General features: G+C 41.2%; 3 protein-coding genes across 4 annotated transcripts in view; 1 reads left to right on the top strand and 2 right to left on the bottom strand.

Moving 5' to 3' along the window:
* The first annotated feature begins 46 nt into the window (after positions 1-46).
* Positions 47-3441, top strand: cenps (centromere protein S). The gene is given in 5 exon segments (NM_001141505.1): positions 47-316; positions 447-570; positions 2352-2385; positions 2658-2724; positions 2909-3441. Coding segments are annotated over 5 exon segments (420 nt in total). The 5' UTR covers positions 47-229; the 3' UTR covers positions 3017-3441.
* Positions 3117-7628, bottom strand: LOC106565996 (TAR DNA-binding protein 43). Of its 2 annotated transcripts, XR_001319777.2 has the most exons (6): positions 6810-7628; positions 6461-6624; positions 5783-5923; positions 5472-5642; positions 4290-5361; positions 3117-3613 (listed from the first exon to the last, which is right to left on the bottom strand). XR_001319777.2 is itself a non-coding variant. In XM_014133744.2 (5 exons), exons 1-5 carry the CDS (start codon positions 7048-7050, stop codon positions 4858-4860), a joined length of 1221 nt encoding a protein of 406 aa, XP_013989219.1. In that variant the 5' UTR covers positions 7051-7628; the 3' UTR covers positions 3117-4857. The 2 variants fall into 2 exon arrangements, 1 of the variants encoding a protein (XP_013989219.1); XM_014133744.2 differs by having other exon boundaries at positions 3117-5361.
* Positions 7629-8584: 956 nt separating this feature from the next.
* The window catches only part of LOC106565997 (guanine nucleotide-binding protein G(I)/G(S)/G(T) subunit beta-1), a 20350-nt gene continuing 11580 nt past the window's right edge, over positions 8585-17354 (bottom strand). Inside the window, exons 2-11 of the mRNA XM_014133745.2 lie at positions 15632-15740; positions 15389-15427; positions 15005-15111; positions 14490-14553; positions 14130-14292; positions 13916-13982; positions 13561-13762; positions 13022-13238; positions 10476-10591; positions 8585-10347 (exon numbers count right to left, since the gene is read on the bottom strand). Coding sequence (XP_013989220.2) covers positions 10485-10591; positions 13022-13238; positions 13561-13762; positions 13916-13982; positions 14130-14292; positions 14490-14553; positions 15005-15111; positions 15389-15427; positions 15632-15688 — 1023 coding nt within the window. The 5' untranslated portion in view covers positions 15689-15740 and the 3' untranslated portion in view covers positions 8585-10347; positions 10476-10484. The remainder of the gene's footprint in view (positions 10348-10475; positions 10592-13021; positions 13239-13560; positions 13763-13915; positions 13983-14129; positions 14293-14489; positions 14554-15004; positions 15112-15388; positions 15428-15631; positions 15741-17354) is intronic.

Here is a 17354-nt window from a genome sequence, read left to right as displayed (position 1 = left end):
CAGCCCAGCAGGTGGTGCTATAGGCCTAGTATTGGTTCAATTGGATGACACCATCCGCCTTTCTAAGCGCGCAACTTTTCAAGTTAAGCGGAAATGTGATTTATCGTAAAGATTATTCCATGCCCATTAGCTAGCTACTCAAGAAACGATTGTACATATTGTTTCGTTTTCTGTTTTAAATATCATCTGGTGAAAAAGTGTACGAGTAAACCAGTGTGGTAGGCTATGTATGCTATCCACTACTAGCTGCCTAGCTAACGTGAACTGTCGGGAGAAAATGGCAACAGCAATGGACGAGGAGGAAAGAAAACTTCAGGTGCAACTTTTACCTTTGATTTATTGATTGCATTAATTCACAATTATATATTTGTCTTGGAAGCACGTGTTGTCAGTTAGATAAAGATGAACAAAGCTAGTATTTACTCATTTTTTCACTAAACCCGTAGAGACTGAAAGCAGCAGTCCACTATACAGTGGGACGACTGTGTCAAAACATTGGTGAGGATCATCAGAAGGAATTCAGCCGACAGGTTATAGCAGCAATAGCTGAAACGACGTTCAGGCAATGTGGTGAGTATTATAATAACAAACATCAACAAATAATGTCTGTAGGGAAGGGGAGATTGCTGTGCATGACTGGTAACAAGAGGGCCCTGATGAGTTAGTTATGAACATCTTTGTGCACGGTCTCCATCTTGGGTTTGCTCTGTCCAAGCACCAGTCAAATTCACATGTTATTCTGTCCCAGTCCAGAAACTGCCCCTACGTGGGATGGATTTGATTGGTAAACATGGTAATACTGTAGCTCCAACTTGCCAAATGACAGGCTTGGTATTCTTGTCAACATATTATTTACATATTTGGGTCTTGGGGGTTTACTGTAAAATCTTGAGACTCAAAAGGATTTGTCCAAACACCCCTATGGCTTCCTTTCCTCATCGTTTTCCTAAAAGACCAAGGACAGATGACCATACATACACTGACTATCAAGTCCTCTGATGGCAGCGTCATAAAATAATGAACACTTTCGGTGCATCTCAATGGTCAGCTGTAGATTGTTCCCCTTGTCTCCTTTCCTTCATCTGTACTAATGTGGCCAAAAATTGTCAGGCAGCCTAGTGGAGGTTGTGACTAGATGGAGTACAGCTAGGAACGGAAGTTACTTTTTGTTGCAGGTTAGGAGAGCATTTTAGCTAACCCTAACACTTTTCCTAACCATAACCTAATTGCCCTAACCTGCTATGTTAATACTCCTTACCTGCTACGAAAAAGTAACTTCCGGTCGTAGCTGTATACCACGTAGTCAAAATCCCTAGCAGTTAGAGCATTTGGCCAGTAACAGAAGGGTCACTGGTTCAAATACCCGAGCCGACAAGGTGAAAAATAGCTCTGGGAAAAATGAAGCGACCACTGCAAAATAATCAGTTTCTCTGGTTTTACTGTTTATAGGTCTGTGTTTGGGTAAAATTATCATTTTTGTTTTTTTCTATAAACTACTGACAACATTTCTCCCAAATAAAAATACTGTCATTTAGAGCATTTATTTGCGGAAAATGACAACTGGTCAAAATGACAAAAGATATCCCGTGTTGTCAGACCGAATAATGCAAAGAAAATAAGAAAATTCATATTCATTTTTAAACAACACAATACTAATGTTTTAACTTAGGTAGAGTTCAGAAATCAATATTTGGTGAAAATCAGGGTTATTCCAATCACAGCTTTCATGTGTCTTGGCATGCTCTCCACCAGTCTTTCACATTGATGTTGGGTGACTTTATGCCACTCCTGGCACAAAAATTCAAGCAGCTTGGCTTTGTTTGATGGAAAAGGATTGTGACCATCCATCTTCCTCCTGATCACATTCCAGAGGTTTTCAATGGGGTTCAGGTCTGGAGATTGGGCTGGCCATGACAGGGTCTTGATCTGGTGGTCCTCCATCCACACCTTGATTGACTTGGCTGTGTGGCATGGAGCATTGTCCTGCTAGAAAAACCAATCCTCAGAGTTGGGGAACATTGTCAGAGCAGAAGGAATAAAGTTTTCTTCCAGGACAACCTTGTACGTGGCTTGATTAATGCGTTCTTCACAAAAACTAATCTGCCCGATTCCAGCCTTGCTGAAGCACCCCCAGATCATCACTGATTCTCCACCAAGTTTCAAAGTGGGTGCGAGTCCTGGAGAGGCCTACAAGCCACAGTGGGTGCGAGTCCTGGAGAGGCCTACAAGCCAGTGTCTCACACCCACTGTGAAATTTGGTGGAGGATCGGTGATGATCTGGGGGCCACTTTACACTGAGATTATTCTGCTTGTATGTTTCAGATGATTGACAGCATTTCTTTTTTTCCTAGATATTTTTGCAAAGGACTTGGAGGCCTTTGCAAGGTAAAAGGTCTTCATACAGCTTGCATTGACGTTATGAAATCTGTGTTTATTCAGACTGACAATCCTGCTGTTACAAATGAATGATTTCCAGCCCCATTTATGCAATGTTCAGTTAGGTGGGGCAGGGGGTGTTTGGCATCAAATGCTCTGCAGGGTCTGTTGTAAACAGAATAAAATGTTCCTTCAGCAAGTATAAGGCAAGACCATGAAGTTCAATAATTTGCTTCTGTTTCATAATCAGATTAACGTGTGTTGCGGGGGTTCAATTGTAGGCATGCCAAAAGGAACACAGTATCTGTAGAGGATGTGAAGCTTACAGCTCGGCGAAGTACAGCACTGGTGGGTATTGGCTAATTTAACAATAAGTCAACATCACAGGATTGATGAACAGTCAGTTCTTGAAGCTTTATTGTTATGATAGCAGTCATATTTGGACCCTTATAGGGAGTTGTTTTCCACAGCAACATAGGTATTTGCAATGGTATTGTCTCCTACGTTTGAAATAACAAACTCTCTTTTCTAGTCTAACTTCATACAAAGGAAGAGTGAAGAGATTGGCAGCGCCAACCAGGAGCAGAGAGACACAAGGAAGAAGATTGCTGGGAAGAGGAAGAATAAGGAGATGGTGTAGGGAGGAAAAACATGCTACCCTAGTACTAAGTGAATGGGTTTGATTATACAGACAGTTAATAGCATGTGTACTTTTACTAATATGGCATCAACTGCTCGACCAAACTTGCAGAAAATATTTATTGATTACAATTCCAAGTGGTACAGCAATATTATCTTCATTGGCTGAAATGTAAGCACTGTTCCAATGTCTTCTCCAAAAGTATTTACAGATCTACACATTAACATCAGTTCAATACAATTGAAGGACAACAGGTGTTCCCATTCACCATTGTGCTGTAATATCCTTAATGTACACTATTTGAGTGTACACATCTGAAATACCATAACCTGTTCATTGTCTTGTCCCAAAGAATAGATTAGATCTACACAATGCCGCAATGTGTTATTTTAAAATATAAAGCCAAATAAACAATACTTGTCATCAGGTCTGATTAGAAGTGTATCCAAACTTACTACCCAATTCTGACTCCTTTTAGGTTACCATAAATATAAGAGACCCCATTTCAAGCCTGTGAGGACTTCGGTCTTCATCCTTCAGGACACTGACTCCAGTCCGGGTTCAGATGGAAACCTCGGTCAGCAGTGTCCAAGGTCCCTAGATATGTGAATTAAATTAGATTTTGACAACTCAAATGTCACAAAAGTACCCAGTATTCATATAAGCATATCTATTCAAACAAAGTTTTATTAGAGAACTCTTATTTGACATGTCTAAAACACCTTTGAAACACACTGAATCACACTGGGAAATATGACAACCACACCACTCCATGCTCTCACACCAACACTCACGTCCCCAGTGTCCTCGGCAGGTGTCATCCACATCAAGTTCACACTTACAGAGCATCAATAACAAGGAAAGAAACCACACACACCATACAGCATTCAGGTCAGGTAGGTTATATAAGCAAGACAAATATTCAGCACAACATTCCACACTACATTTGTGTACTACTTCTGCACTTGATCAATAAGGGTAGGAAAAATTGCTACAATAAAAAGAGATCTTGAAGTACTACTAAATGAAAGTCCATTTTAGGGGGAAGGAGCTTGTAGCATCTGCAGCTTCCATTCACTCTCACAAAAGCAGTCAAATTGGGCTCTTTCATCGCACAACCAGTCCGTTTCACGCTTTCTTTTTCTCTCTCCGTTCGCTCACTCATCGATTCACTCTTCGCCACAAGCCATCCTCAGTCGCACTCATGAGTTCTTAAAATGTCAGCTGCGCAGTTCTTTCCATTAAAAAGTGGATAAAAAAATGAAACACCCACCGTCTCTTAGAACATGCGGAGTGAAGCCGTTGTTTGATGGCAAAGCATTTACAGATGGGAAGAGGGAGAGTGATACTGACATCACCCAAAGAATGCTGCCAAAGAGGAGCTTCTTCCCGGGAAAATGGAAGAGAAGTGAACTGCAGAAGAGATTGTAGTGAAGATTTTTTCCATTGAACTTGACTGCAAATAAAGTTGCACTTAAACATTTCAGTTTCAACCAGATTCTTTCCAATGCAAGATTGTTGTCAAATATATGGATGAATAGTGAACCATAGTGATTTCTCATGCATTTTCAGAAACATCACAACTCACAATACATGCCTTTAAGAATCCAGTTGAAAATAGGTCAGGACAAACTTAAATCAATTTGACATCAAAAGTAGCACTTAAGCTGAACACCCTGGTAAATAATAATTCACCTCACACTTTCTAAATTAAATCTTGAGCATTTTTTCCAAATTTACAAAACATTTTTTGACAAAAGCGTTTAGCTATCAGATACGCGTAACACCAGAAATAGATTTGGAAAAAGACATCTCACAATACTTACCATACAAACTATTACTTACATACCCCACCCTGAAGACTTGGACTCCATACTGGAGCCAAATCCTCCTGAGCTAAACCCACTACCACTGGTTGTTGAATTAGAACCAGTACCCCAACCTAGACTGGCTGAGCTGGTGCCGTAGTTACTGTTGCCTGTGCTGTAGGCTTGGCTCTGATCCCTGGCGGAGCTAGTCTGCCCAGTAGAGGTGGTGCCTGAGGTGGCAGTCTGCCCTTGTTGACTAGCCAGCATACCCATCATTCCCCAACTGCTCTGCAGGGCAGCTTGAGCAGCAGCCATCATGGCAGGGTTCAGACTAAAGTTGCCAAAATTAGCCATATTACTCCCGGCGCTGCTCCCTAACCCTGTGCGGTTACTACCAAAGCCCTGAGCCCCAAACCCATTTCCAAACCGCCCTGCTCGCTCCATCATCTGCCTACTGCCGTGCTTTGGCTCAGCGTTTGAGATGTGCACGCTGACCCCCTTAATAATCAGGTCCTCTCCACATAGGGAACTGGCAACCTGGAGAGGAATAAACAAACAAACAAAAAAATATGCCAGTCTGACATTAAAGGGGTAATTCAGCAGATGGCAAAAAAAAACAATGCCTTTCAATTTGCAGTGGCACCAACCTGGTCATCGGCAAAGCTGACGAAGGCAAAGGCACGAAAGGGCTTGGGGATGAAGACGTCAGTGACCTCGCCATACTGCATGAAGAACTGGCGCAGCTCATCAGCGGAAATGTCTTCAGTGCAACGGCCTACAAACACTTTCCTGCTTCTCATGGGCTCATCTGGACCTTGCTGTTTTACAAAAGGTAGAAAAAAGTCTTGCACATTAACAATATGGCATTAGGGGGAGGTGGTGGGACGGTGTGGTCTGAAATAAGTGCTCGTCATTAATGATCCATGTTATTACATGCCATACAGATACAAACACCTACCTTGGAGTTGGGGAGTTTGCAGTCACACCATCTTCCATCAATCATGTGGCGTTGAGAGATCACTTTATCTTGAGTTTCATACTCAGTAAACCTCACAAAGCCAAATCCCTTTGAGTTTCCAGTCTTCACATCTCGTTTCACCTGTAAGTAGGAGCATGGTGTTAAAACCTACATTTCCCCTTTAAACATTTTGGGTTAATCTGCAGTTGCTACATTCATTTTGGGACATAAATGCTATGTACCCATTGATTCATTTAGAATATAACTTATAAATGCCTCATGAGCTTAGTTAAATTTACATACCGCATCACAACCCAAAATAAGCTTTACTCCAATGTTTGTTAACAAAGTAAGAGAAACACTATACCATCAAAACATAGTTAAAACTATCATGTTGATATCATAGATGGTCGGTCAGTCCTTGCATCCATAGCTCAGTCTATGAATTTGAGAGTGGTTGTGTTTCTCCAGATCCAACCCTTAGTAAAACGGTGGTGGTGAGAACGCTTTGTCATTGTTTAAACTGCTCACTGCCGCTTTAAAATGTCTCAAATGTTAGTTTAGTAGGAACCACAGATATAGCAAGGCCTTGCTCATTAGAGCTGTGTAAAAGGAAAAAAATGGATCCACAGCACTCAAGTGATTGGCATCAATGAAATTGCTAATCTGAGACTTTACCTGTACCATGATGACTTCCCCAAAGGTGCTGAAGTAATCTTTCAGGTCCTGTTCAGATGTCTTCCATGGCAACCCCAGTACAATCAGGTCTGAAGTCTTCATGTCACCCCTCTTCATCTTTACAGCTGAGGAGGCATCAATCTCGTCCATTTTCCTTTTGTTGTCTGAAAGTGTGGTACAGATCATTCAATCGCTGTTGGAACACTTGACAGACATTTGCCTAGCTAGATACTCATTCCATGTGATGCATATAGTTAGGGAACAGTTGACGCTTGAATAATTTATTATAATGCATTTGTCCACCAGTTGGTGGCTAATAAAATAACACGTAAAAAGTCAGTCACCATACCTTTGGGATAATTGACGACATAGGCCAAATTGCCCCAGCCGTTTTCAGGTGCATGAAGAATCCCTTCCACCAAACGGACCCCTCGCATGCACTGCGAAACTGGACTCCTGAATCGTAGGCCGCAGGCCCCTGGAAACTGAGCTGCCACAGTAGAAAGCAACACTGTGCCATCATCCTCGGATGGGATCTCCATGGGCTCCTCATTCTCTTCTTCGGCCACGCGAATGTACACCTCTGCCATTTTTACGCACAACGCCTTTTCTCAGCCCAAAATACAACACTGGCAAGCTTACGTTAAATAGCCCTCTAAACACTTGGCTATGCCCGACGACACGAGCCGTTTGGTACAAAACAGTCGTGGGGGGGGGAAATGGTTTTGCAACAACAAAAATAGTTCAGATGTTGAAATGGACGCTGTTAATCTGATTAAACCAAATTGTATTTACACGACGTAGAGTTTGAGATATTATCGCAAACGAGGCTACCACGGTCCCACTCCCAGTGTTCCTTTGTTAGGGTGGCTAGCTAACGTTAGCTTGCTGTGTCATCGACACCGGACGACGACCTCGCTATAGCAATGTGGCTATGAATGCGCTAACGGCGTCTATCGCAGTGTTGGTCCTACAAATTGAAATGTCGTCTAAGAAAACTGAAATCGAGCAATCGTATAATTAACGTGAAGTCTTAACTCCGTTTTCTTATCTAACATGCACGTATGACTGCAGATTTAAAGCAAATATTTACGCTCAAAAGCATCTGCGACAATATAAAACACCGTTGTACTTTCAGATCAAAATGGCATTATGTAAGTCATGGAGGAAGTACGTAATGTCAGATCATCTCATTGTAAACGGAGGGAGGGTGTTGTGCATCTAAGAAATAACAGAAACGAATAATTATTAATGTACCATTTTTACTGTGATCTCTTAAAACATTTGTATTTTTCCCCAAATAATTTAACCTTGGGTAAACTGATTATACCCACCTGAGATCCATACTCGATGACTACTGTGGCGTCCCCCCTATGTAAAGATTGGATGAACCCATTTTTCCTTCATGACTTCCTGTGACAACGGGACCAATGAACGTTTCTTGTACATCTTTTGTCAAATTGAATTTTCGTGGCAGCAGGTTAGGAGAATTAGGAAAAGGGGTAAAGGTTAGCTATAATACCAAAAAATTATAATTGACGTCAATTTCACAAAAGCTGTATCCCATCTAGACAAGATCAGGGAACAAGCGTCACCAACATTCCGGATAGGAATTCCAGGCTGCTGTCCCTCTCTCCATGTTGTTGTTAGCCATAGCAACATGCATCACGGGAGGGAAGAAAGCACCTCAAATGGCTCGTTTGTTGAAATGACACTGTACACACTTGGGGCGCTAGTAATGTCTACAAGCCACCCCTGGACGTCCCACTTCTGACACCCCAATGCACTGTGGCGAACAGCGGGAGCATTGCACCAACAGGAATTAGAACCAAGATTGCCCGACCACAATGCGCAAGCCACAACCCCAACATATATTTATAATGGGCTTAAACATGAATGCAGAACAAACACAGGAGGCAACTATTCATTAAAACCCCTCAGTCCGCCAAGACAAAAACAACCAACCGTTTGGGTCACGTACAAACATGTTAAGTAGCCGATTGCGCTTTTACTTTGCATTGTTGGAATGTGAGGCGAGGGTTCCTTTCTCTCATTATTTGCACTAACAGGCAATATAGTTAATCTACATATGAGCTAGAAAACATTTGACAAGTGGCATGAGAATAGGTTAAGAACAAGACATCTCAAACGGATTTTTATTACATTTTCAATAACAGTACATTTTAGTACAGTATCTTGATCCAGCTCACTGTGGAACACCAAGGCTGTTTACACAGGCAGACCAATTCTGTTGTTTTTTTGGTTTTTTTTTCACTATTTGGACTTTTGACCAGATCAGAACATGACAATAATTGGGCAAAAGATCAGAATTGGGCTGCCTGTGTAAACACAGGACAAAAGATTGAAATAAAATACAAAAATGTGAAAAGGGTGCAGAGCTCCAACTTATCAATGGAAGGAGAAAAGGAAATCCATCTCAATTGAATTGCAATTCATTTTTACTTGTGGCCACACACAAATACATCACATGTATTGTACATCACAGAAAAGGTGAAAAATGTCAACTATTAAAGAAAGTGCTTCTGTACAGTGAAGAAGAAAAAAAATTCTGCCATTCAGATGCTATGACTTAAGACCAAGAAAAGAAATTACAAAATGTTTTAGTATGGGCATAAATCAGAGAACATGTTTTTGTTCCATTGGGTGTGAACATTTAAAGAAGGTTAATCAAAAACAAGGTTCACACAATCATTCTACTATGAATTATAAAAAATAAAAAAATGGCATCATTAGAACTAGTACGATATTTCACATGGAGTCTGCAGTCAATATGAAATCCATTCTTCACTTTCAATTACTCTGGTGCATAGCTTTGCCAGTGTAAGTACATATGCAGTGTGTAGCCAAAATAAAAATAGTTAACAGGTTACACCTTATGAAAAAGACAGATGACTTGGATCTTTGCATCGTGGAAAGCAATTCTACAGCATGCACGCTTAAATTAACCCATGGCAGACAAAACAAAAAATGTAAAATTTCAGATAATTATATTCAGACATTGATTTATACATTTCATTCACAGAATAGCAACTGCCGTTTCAAGCACAGGAAAGGTGTCTTTTAGTCAGGTGGTCTTTCACTAAGTGGACACTTCAAAAAATCCCCATCCATTAAACTAAATCCAGCCCCAACAATCACAAAACCCACCCTAAACCCATATTCCCTACCCCACCCAAATAAGACAAGAGTTAAGGGGTTTACTGAAATTAAGTTACTCATGAACTCTTGTATTGAAATTAGCATTCATCACAATTTATAGCATGTGCTTAGTTAACACAGTATTAGTTCAAGCACATTTTATTTGTGCAAAAAAAGCTGTGATGAAACAAAAATAGCTAGCATATAAATACATCATTGACGTTTTCTGAACGCAGCTCCTGTAATCTGGTCAATATTTTGCTTTCATGCTTTCTGCATGTTTTATTTTGTCTCATCTTTCTTATATGATTAAATTGGATTAATATGACACGCTTTATTTTAAAAGAAAACCTGACAAACGAAAGCAACTGAATAAAACCAGAGAATAGAATTCTTTAAAAAAAGAAAGTTAAATAATTTGTACAATTATGCTCAAACATTTGCTTTCAAGACATACATTTGCATGGGATGATAGTGTTTTCTCATTCAAGGTAACATAAAAGGGTCCAAGAAGGAATGCACAAGTTTTTGATTTGATACCACAGGAAATCTTCTTTTTAATTAGGTGACAAACAATTGTGCACTTCTTGTGTAGGAAAGGCATTGGTTTCCCTTAGTTTGTGGTGTCCAAGTCAGTTTAAAACGGTGTTGAAGAAGATGCTATGAAATTTAACATTCTCAAGTTGTTGTAATGGTCTTCCAGTCAACTTTGGAGTTCAAAATGACATCTGAAGAAGAAAAGTAAGAATGAGTCAGGGTTCACTTATACTGAACAATGAACACACTGTATACAGCTGTTGTTCCATAAGTAGCTAAAAAGGCTTAGCTTTACAGCAACACAAAAAGGGCAAAGCACCTTCAGGTTTCAATTCCAGATCTTGAGAAAACTGTCCCAGGATCCTGTTGCAACCGCCATGCCATCGTCGGTGACTCCCAGGCAGCTAACACGGTTGTCATGTCCAGCCAACACACCTAAAACAGAACCATAGTATTAGTCTCAGGACTGTGCTGGGAATGATGCAATTTAATTTAGCTGACATTATAAATAAGTTAAAATGAGCTTGAAACATTTGTTGGGAGTTATTTTGAATTTCAAATTTACAGGACAGGTTGCATTTGACTAATACGTGTACAATAGAAAACTTAGAAACATGCGTGGTGTGCAATAGTGTTGTCACGATACCAGAATTTTGACTTTAATACCGATAGCTTCCAGGTTTAGTATCACGATACTCAATACCAAGACAAAAAAAAGGCACATTAGCCAGTCACAGGATGGCACTTGATGCAGACAAACTCAGCTACTGCTCTGTTCAATTGTTGGGCATATTTATTTAACTAGGCAAATCAGTTAAGAACAAATTCTTATTTACAATGACGGCCTATTCCTTCCTCCCCGTTGGGGAATTGAACCCCGGTCTCCCGCGTGACAAGCACCACTATACTAAAAGAGAAGGTGTCTTCAATATTCAATTAGACATTTTGTTTGTCAACATTTTTCAGGGACAGCCATGTATGCATTAATGAATGTATCAATTATACAATCAATTTGACTTTGTTTTTACCAGTAAGTACATAACGGTAGTTATTTATTTGAATGGTAAATCTCTATTGATAAACTTGGTAAATCAAGATGTAGCCTAGACGTATTCACAATACAGGTAAATGTATTTTTCAATAGGAGTGTGTACGTGCATTGAGTTATTGAGCTTGTTTTGGCTGATTGCAGGGAGTGACAATCTGATTCCTTTCCATTTGAGACTTAGTGCCTTCAGAAAATATTCACACGCCTTGACTTTTCCCAAATGTGTTACAACCTGAATTTAAAATGCACTAAATTGAGATCGTCACTGGCCTACACCTCATAATGTCAAAGTATAATTATATTTGTAGACATTTTTACAACTCAATTAAAAATGAAAAGCTTTCTACATGCTGTGTTGCATTATTTAAGTGTGAACTTCTGTGCAGCATGAGTGGGGAGCTGACATGATGCAGCCCAGCCTCCCAGTGCAGCATGAGTGGGGAGCTGACATGATGCAGCCCAGCCTCCCAGTGCAGCATGAGTGGGGAGCTGACATGATGCAGCCCAGCCTCCCAGTGCAGCATGAGTGGGGAGCTGACATGATGCAGCCCAGCCTCCCAGTGCAGCATGAGTGGGGAGCTGACATGATGCAGCCCAGCCTCCCAGTGCAGCATGAGTGGGGAGCTGACATGATGCAGCCCAGCCTCCCAGTGCAGCATGAGTGGGGAGCTAACATGATGCAGCCCAGACTCCCAGACAGTGGAGTGGTTCCTCAGGACAGGCTAGCTATCATTGAGTAAAGCTAGGCATACATTACACAACAAAAATATTCACATCGTGGGACAACTCATATTATGCAAATTGTCTAGATAGTCTTTTCATCCTGTAGTCTGCTACCGGTGTGCTCACATTGAGACTTATCTTGACCCCGCCCTGTCCTGTGATTTCTATATATGTTGTGGCGCCGTGGCATTACCCCCCTACACTGTGGCTGTAGACAAGAATGAGCCGAGCAACGGAGGACGAGTTGCACAAGTCCAAATTCTGGCATGTCAGAAAAATAAAACTGGGACAGAAGATGCAGCTCAGGAGAGTGCAAGACTTATAAATCGCACTTCTTTCACCCGCTCACATTATGCGACCTACAACGTCTTGAGCGGAGCATACAAATGACCTGCGATCCCAGCAATTCGGCATAGATCTGAAATCGTTGCAAAAATCGCATGTTAAGCTTCCCGAGCGGCGCAGTGGTCTAAGGCACTGCATTGCAGTGACACTAGAGATTCTGGGTTCGAGTCCAGGCTCTGTCGCAGCCAACCGCGACCGGGAGACCCATGGGGCGGCACACAATTGGCCCAGTGTCGTCCAGATTAGGGGAGGGTTTGGCCGGCAGGGATGCCCTTGTCCCATCGCGCACTAGCGACTCCTGTGGCGGGCCAGACTTAGTGCACGCTGACACAGTCGCCAGGTGTTTCCTCCGACACATTGGTGCATCTGGCTTCTGGGTTAAGTGGACATTGTGTCAAGAAGCAGTGCAGCTTGGTTGGGTTGGGTTTCAGAGGATGCACAGCTCTCACCCAAGTCTGTACGGGAGTTGCAGCGATGAGACAAGACTAACTACCAATTGGATACAACATTTTTTTATTGCGGTTTAAAATCGTGTAATGTATGGCCAGTTTGACTGGACCAGGTAAGAGGCTCATGCTATAAAGGGGGCATTGGCTGATAGACTTGATCCTGTCATGCAGTACGCGACATTAAGAACCAAACATATAAAAACTTATACCGAACCGTTTTCATGTTGTAGTATCGAAAAAGTACCGAAGTTTTGGTATACCGTGCGACAAGATGTCTCTGAGGTGTTATCAGTGACTCACCAGCACGGTCAGCCTTCAGTGTGTCCCACACGTTGCAGTTGAAGTCGTCATATCCAGCTAGGAGGAGACGGCCACTCTTGGAGAAAGCAACAGAGGTGATGCCACAAATGATGTTGTCATGCGAGTAGCACATCAGCTCCTGGTCAGCACGAAGATCGAAGAGTCTGCAGGTGGCGTCGTCAGAGCCCGTACAAAAGGCATTGCCATTGGGGAAGAACTGTAAAGCACAGATCAGATCATAAAGCAATTACTTACTGAGTAAATAACTGACTATATTTTTATTAAAATTTGTATCTCAAAAAAAAAAAAAAATCCAATCAAAGAACTGAATTGTATAAATTGAGATTATATTTCATGATTTGAGGACCACATTGGGAATAAGCATGTTTACGGTTTGATGGGTCATCCTCTGGGTTTCTTGTACTTTTAAGTACTGTTCTTAAAATGTACAAATTGTTTAACCTAAAATAAAGATTGATCAATGTAAAATGCTCTAATAGGCAATACGTGTGCATAGATATCTTTAAATATGCCCTTACACATATGGCATTGATGTCAGACTCATGCCCAGTGAAGGTCTGTCTGCACATGCCCTCTCTGACGTCCCAGAGTTTGGCAGAGGCATCACAAGCACCTGAGACAAATAGCCTAGTGTCAGGGGCCAATGAGAGGCTCATGACATCACCACTGTGCCCAGCAAATGTGGTTGTCTGCTGGCCAGTCTCAATATCCCAAAGGGCACTGTAAAAACAACATCCGGTTAAAACAAGAGGCATGAGTTTCTATACAAATTCAATTCACATTTAATACATTTTAGGAAAATTAACAATGTTGTAGTATTGGAAATAGACTGAGCAGCATCCTTACAGGACACTGAGTAATTCCTTTACTTACCAGGTGGTGTCTCCAGAGCTTGTAATAATCTGGTTGTCATCAACGAAGCGACAGCAGGACAGATAACCTGGAAATGAGATTTAATTTGTGCATTACAAAAAAAAATCTGAAACCCAGAAATGTTCCCATAGCGTGTTTAAGTAGCAGAAAATGAGAGAAGGATTTCATAAGAAAACAAATAAAACATGCCAAACAGAAAATGTAGTCTCTCTACCCGTGTGTCCAGCGAGCTCCCGGCTCACACGTACATTCCCCTCACGTGTCTTCAGGTTGTAAATAGAGCAGATGTTGTCCAGACCTCCACAGGCCACATAGTTTCCTGAAGGTGCATATGAGCAGGTCATGACCCAGGAAGAACGCAGAGGAATGGCATGGACCTGCAAGGAGGTGGTGGATAAAAAACATGAAACCTTTGCACACCTGAAGTAATGATCTCTTATTACAGGTGTGTAGGTGAATAAAAAAACTCAAGTAGAATGTTTGAAGGGACAGAATGCAATGCCTATAACTGCAATGGAAACGTTGTAGTCGTTCCCTAAACAGAGCTACGGAAGTTGAGCTACTGAAGTCTGACCTTGTTAGTGGTATAGCTGTCCCAAATGATGAGTTTACCATCTTGGGAAGCACTGACCAAGAGCCTGTGAGAAAGAGCAGAAACAAAGTCATGGAATTACAGTTCCCCTTTAAGAAATTGTAACCAAAATTTTTTATCAAACTATAACTAGCCTACATTCTATATGGAATAGAATAGCAAACTAAAAGCAATTTATTGAGACTGCTTTGCCTTGTAACTTGTGGCCAAATCTAAGCAATGACAATCATAGCAACAACGCATGCTTGGTCATAATAACACCTACTTACATTTCCCCATATATATCATGTGGAATCATATAATAACCAATTCATGCCAAGGGTGATACAATTATATACCATGCCAACTTTTACATTTGACAAATGGAATCATTCAACTATTTGTCATTGCAAAAACTCCAAAAAGCAAGCAAGCTGTTTTTTTTTTGTAGTATAGAACAAATGGAAATTACCCTCCTAGCTTGTGAAAGACACTATACAAATTACACTTGGGTTTACCTGGAATCAGTGCCCCAATGCATGGCATAGATCTTAGCCAAATGCCCCCTCAGTGTTCTTCTTGTGCGCATCTGAATACGGCCAACAGGATCAATATTGGCTGTGATCTGCAAAACACACAAACACAGTTACATAAAGCCATCAATAGCAGATTGCATTGAATGTTTTGCAAATCCCTAGTTAAAGATGTACTATGCAGAATTCACAGCGCAATTTTATGGTTAAACTGCCTAATTTCAGTTTATGACAAAACAAGCAAGCATCATTGCACCATATAAACCGCTGTTAAATATATCCATAACCAAAAATATTGTATTTTCCCCTGTTTGAAGCTGCTGTACAAAACCGAAAGTTCAAGACACAAAAACAAAACTGAACTTTTACCTGCGATAGCGTGGCATCTGCACATGCTTTCCTGGCATCCTGCAAAAGTAAGACGACAATTAAACCATCACACAAATTGAACAACCAAACACTGTCAGAAGATTATGTAGCTTTGTTATGACACTGTTGAGACTTGATTATGAGCGCAGAGACAATTCAATTATTTCTGAAATACGCATTTTTTTTGAGGTTTTAAACAATTGCTCCTGCCCATTGATGGTAGATGGAGGGATAAATACTCACTCTGATCTGGTTTTTGAGCTGCTCAGCCTCCTGGCGTAACTGGTCCAGTTCACTCATTTTGCCCTGCTAGTAGGTCTGTCTCGCTCCAGCTGCTGGGACAGGCGTTAATCTGAGAGAGGGAGAAAGAAGAGTCTCAGTAACCAGGTTTCCAGCCAACCGTTTTACGCAAATAAAGTACGTCAGCTATTTTTTTTATTTATGACGGGCCTGGTGGAAACAGCAAATGTTGGTAAACATTCCAAATGTCGACAATACAAAATTACGCTAGACAATGTGGGATCTTTAATTGTCGATAAAATTAATTGAGAGAAATGGCGATGAAATGCCTTTATGCGCAAATATTGATATAATAACCATCAAATCGAAGTAAACTTGGGAGTCACGCCCCACTACGGTATGGTCCTCCCACTACGACTCAGGAAAGAATGCAGTTTTATTAGGCTACAGATGAAATAAGTTATGAACTTCACAGGGTGTTGAAAGTGCACGCAGTGTATGATGTTCCTTTCCAATAAATATCGAGGGTCTTATTCTGGAGACAAGATCAATGCTTGGCTGCCTTTTGAAAAATGTATCTATTTTGTCCATAATCTCATCATGTAGGCTATCCTACCTGCACTGTACCTGCCAGCTGTTGGCTAAAGCGCACGTGCCAAGACCAGAGTGGGCACATTCGCAATATAACGCAATGAAAAAATTTCCCAAAACCATCAGTAGAGTTGAAAATGCGATGGAAACCCATGAAAATCTGTGGCCAGATCGCTTGTCACTCATTCACATTATGTAACCAACTGATCATATTTTCCCGTCGTTGAGCTGTGAAAGCATTGAAATGGCATAATTTAGACAAAGCTAGATGTTCTTTCTATCTTACAAAAGGCTGTTTGTTCCAGAAAACAAAACATACGATACATAAAATCACCTGTCATTCAAGGATAGGCCTAACACCTCGATCAGAAAGACAGCACCATTACACCAATACAGCGTAATAAATTCTGCAGTCGAACTTCTCTCATTATGTACAGTGCATTCGGAAATTATTTAGACTCCGACTTTTCCACATTACAGCCTTATTCTATAATGGATTAAATAAAACAATTCTCAATCTACACACACACACACAATACCCCACCCATAATGACAAAGCGAAAACAGGTTTTGAAATTTTTGTAAATGTATAAAAAAAAAAAAAAAAAAAATGTTAAATGTATTTTACATAAGCATTCAGACTCTTTGCTATGACAATTGAAATTGAGCTCAGATGCAGCCTGTTCCATTTATCATTCTTGAGATGTTTCTAAAACTAGATTGGAGTCCAACTGTGATAAATTCAATTGATTGGACATGATTGGGAAAGGCACAGAGCAAAAACCAAGCCATGAGGTCGAAGGAATCGTCCTTAGAGCTCCAAGGCAGGATTGTGTCGCGGCACAGACCTGGGGAAGGGTACCGAAAATATCTGCAGCATTGAAGGTCCTCAAGAACACAGTGGCTTCCATCATTCTTAAATGGATGAAGTTTGGAACCACCAAGACTCTTCCTGGAGCTGGCTGCCCAGCCAAACGGGGGAGAAGGGTCTTGGTCAAGGAGGTAACCAAGAACCCGATGGTCACTCAGACAAAGCTCCTCTGTGGCGATGGGAGAACCTTCCAGAAGGACGACCATCTCTGCAGCTCACCAATCAGGCCTTTATGGTAGAGCGGCCAGACGGAAGCCACTCCTA

The sequence above is a fragment of the Salmo salar genome, chromosome ssa12, assembly GCF_905237065.1.
Source record: "Salmo salar chromosome ssa12, Ssal_v3.1, whole genome shotgun sequence".
NCBI classification, from domain to species: Eukaryota; Metazoa; Chordata; class Actinopteri; order Salmoniformes; family Salmonidae; genus Salmo; species Salmo salar.
The sequence above is the reverse complement of the archived record's forward strand: the minus strand, read 5'-3'. Positions and strand labels throughout refer to the sequence as shown.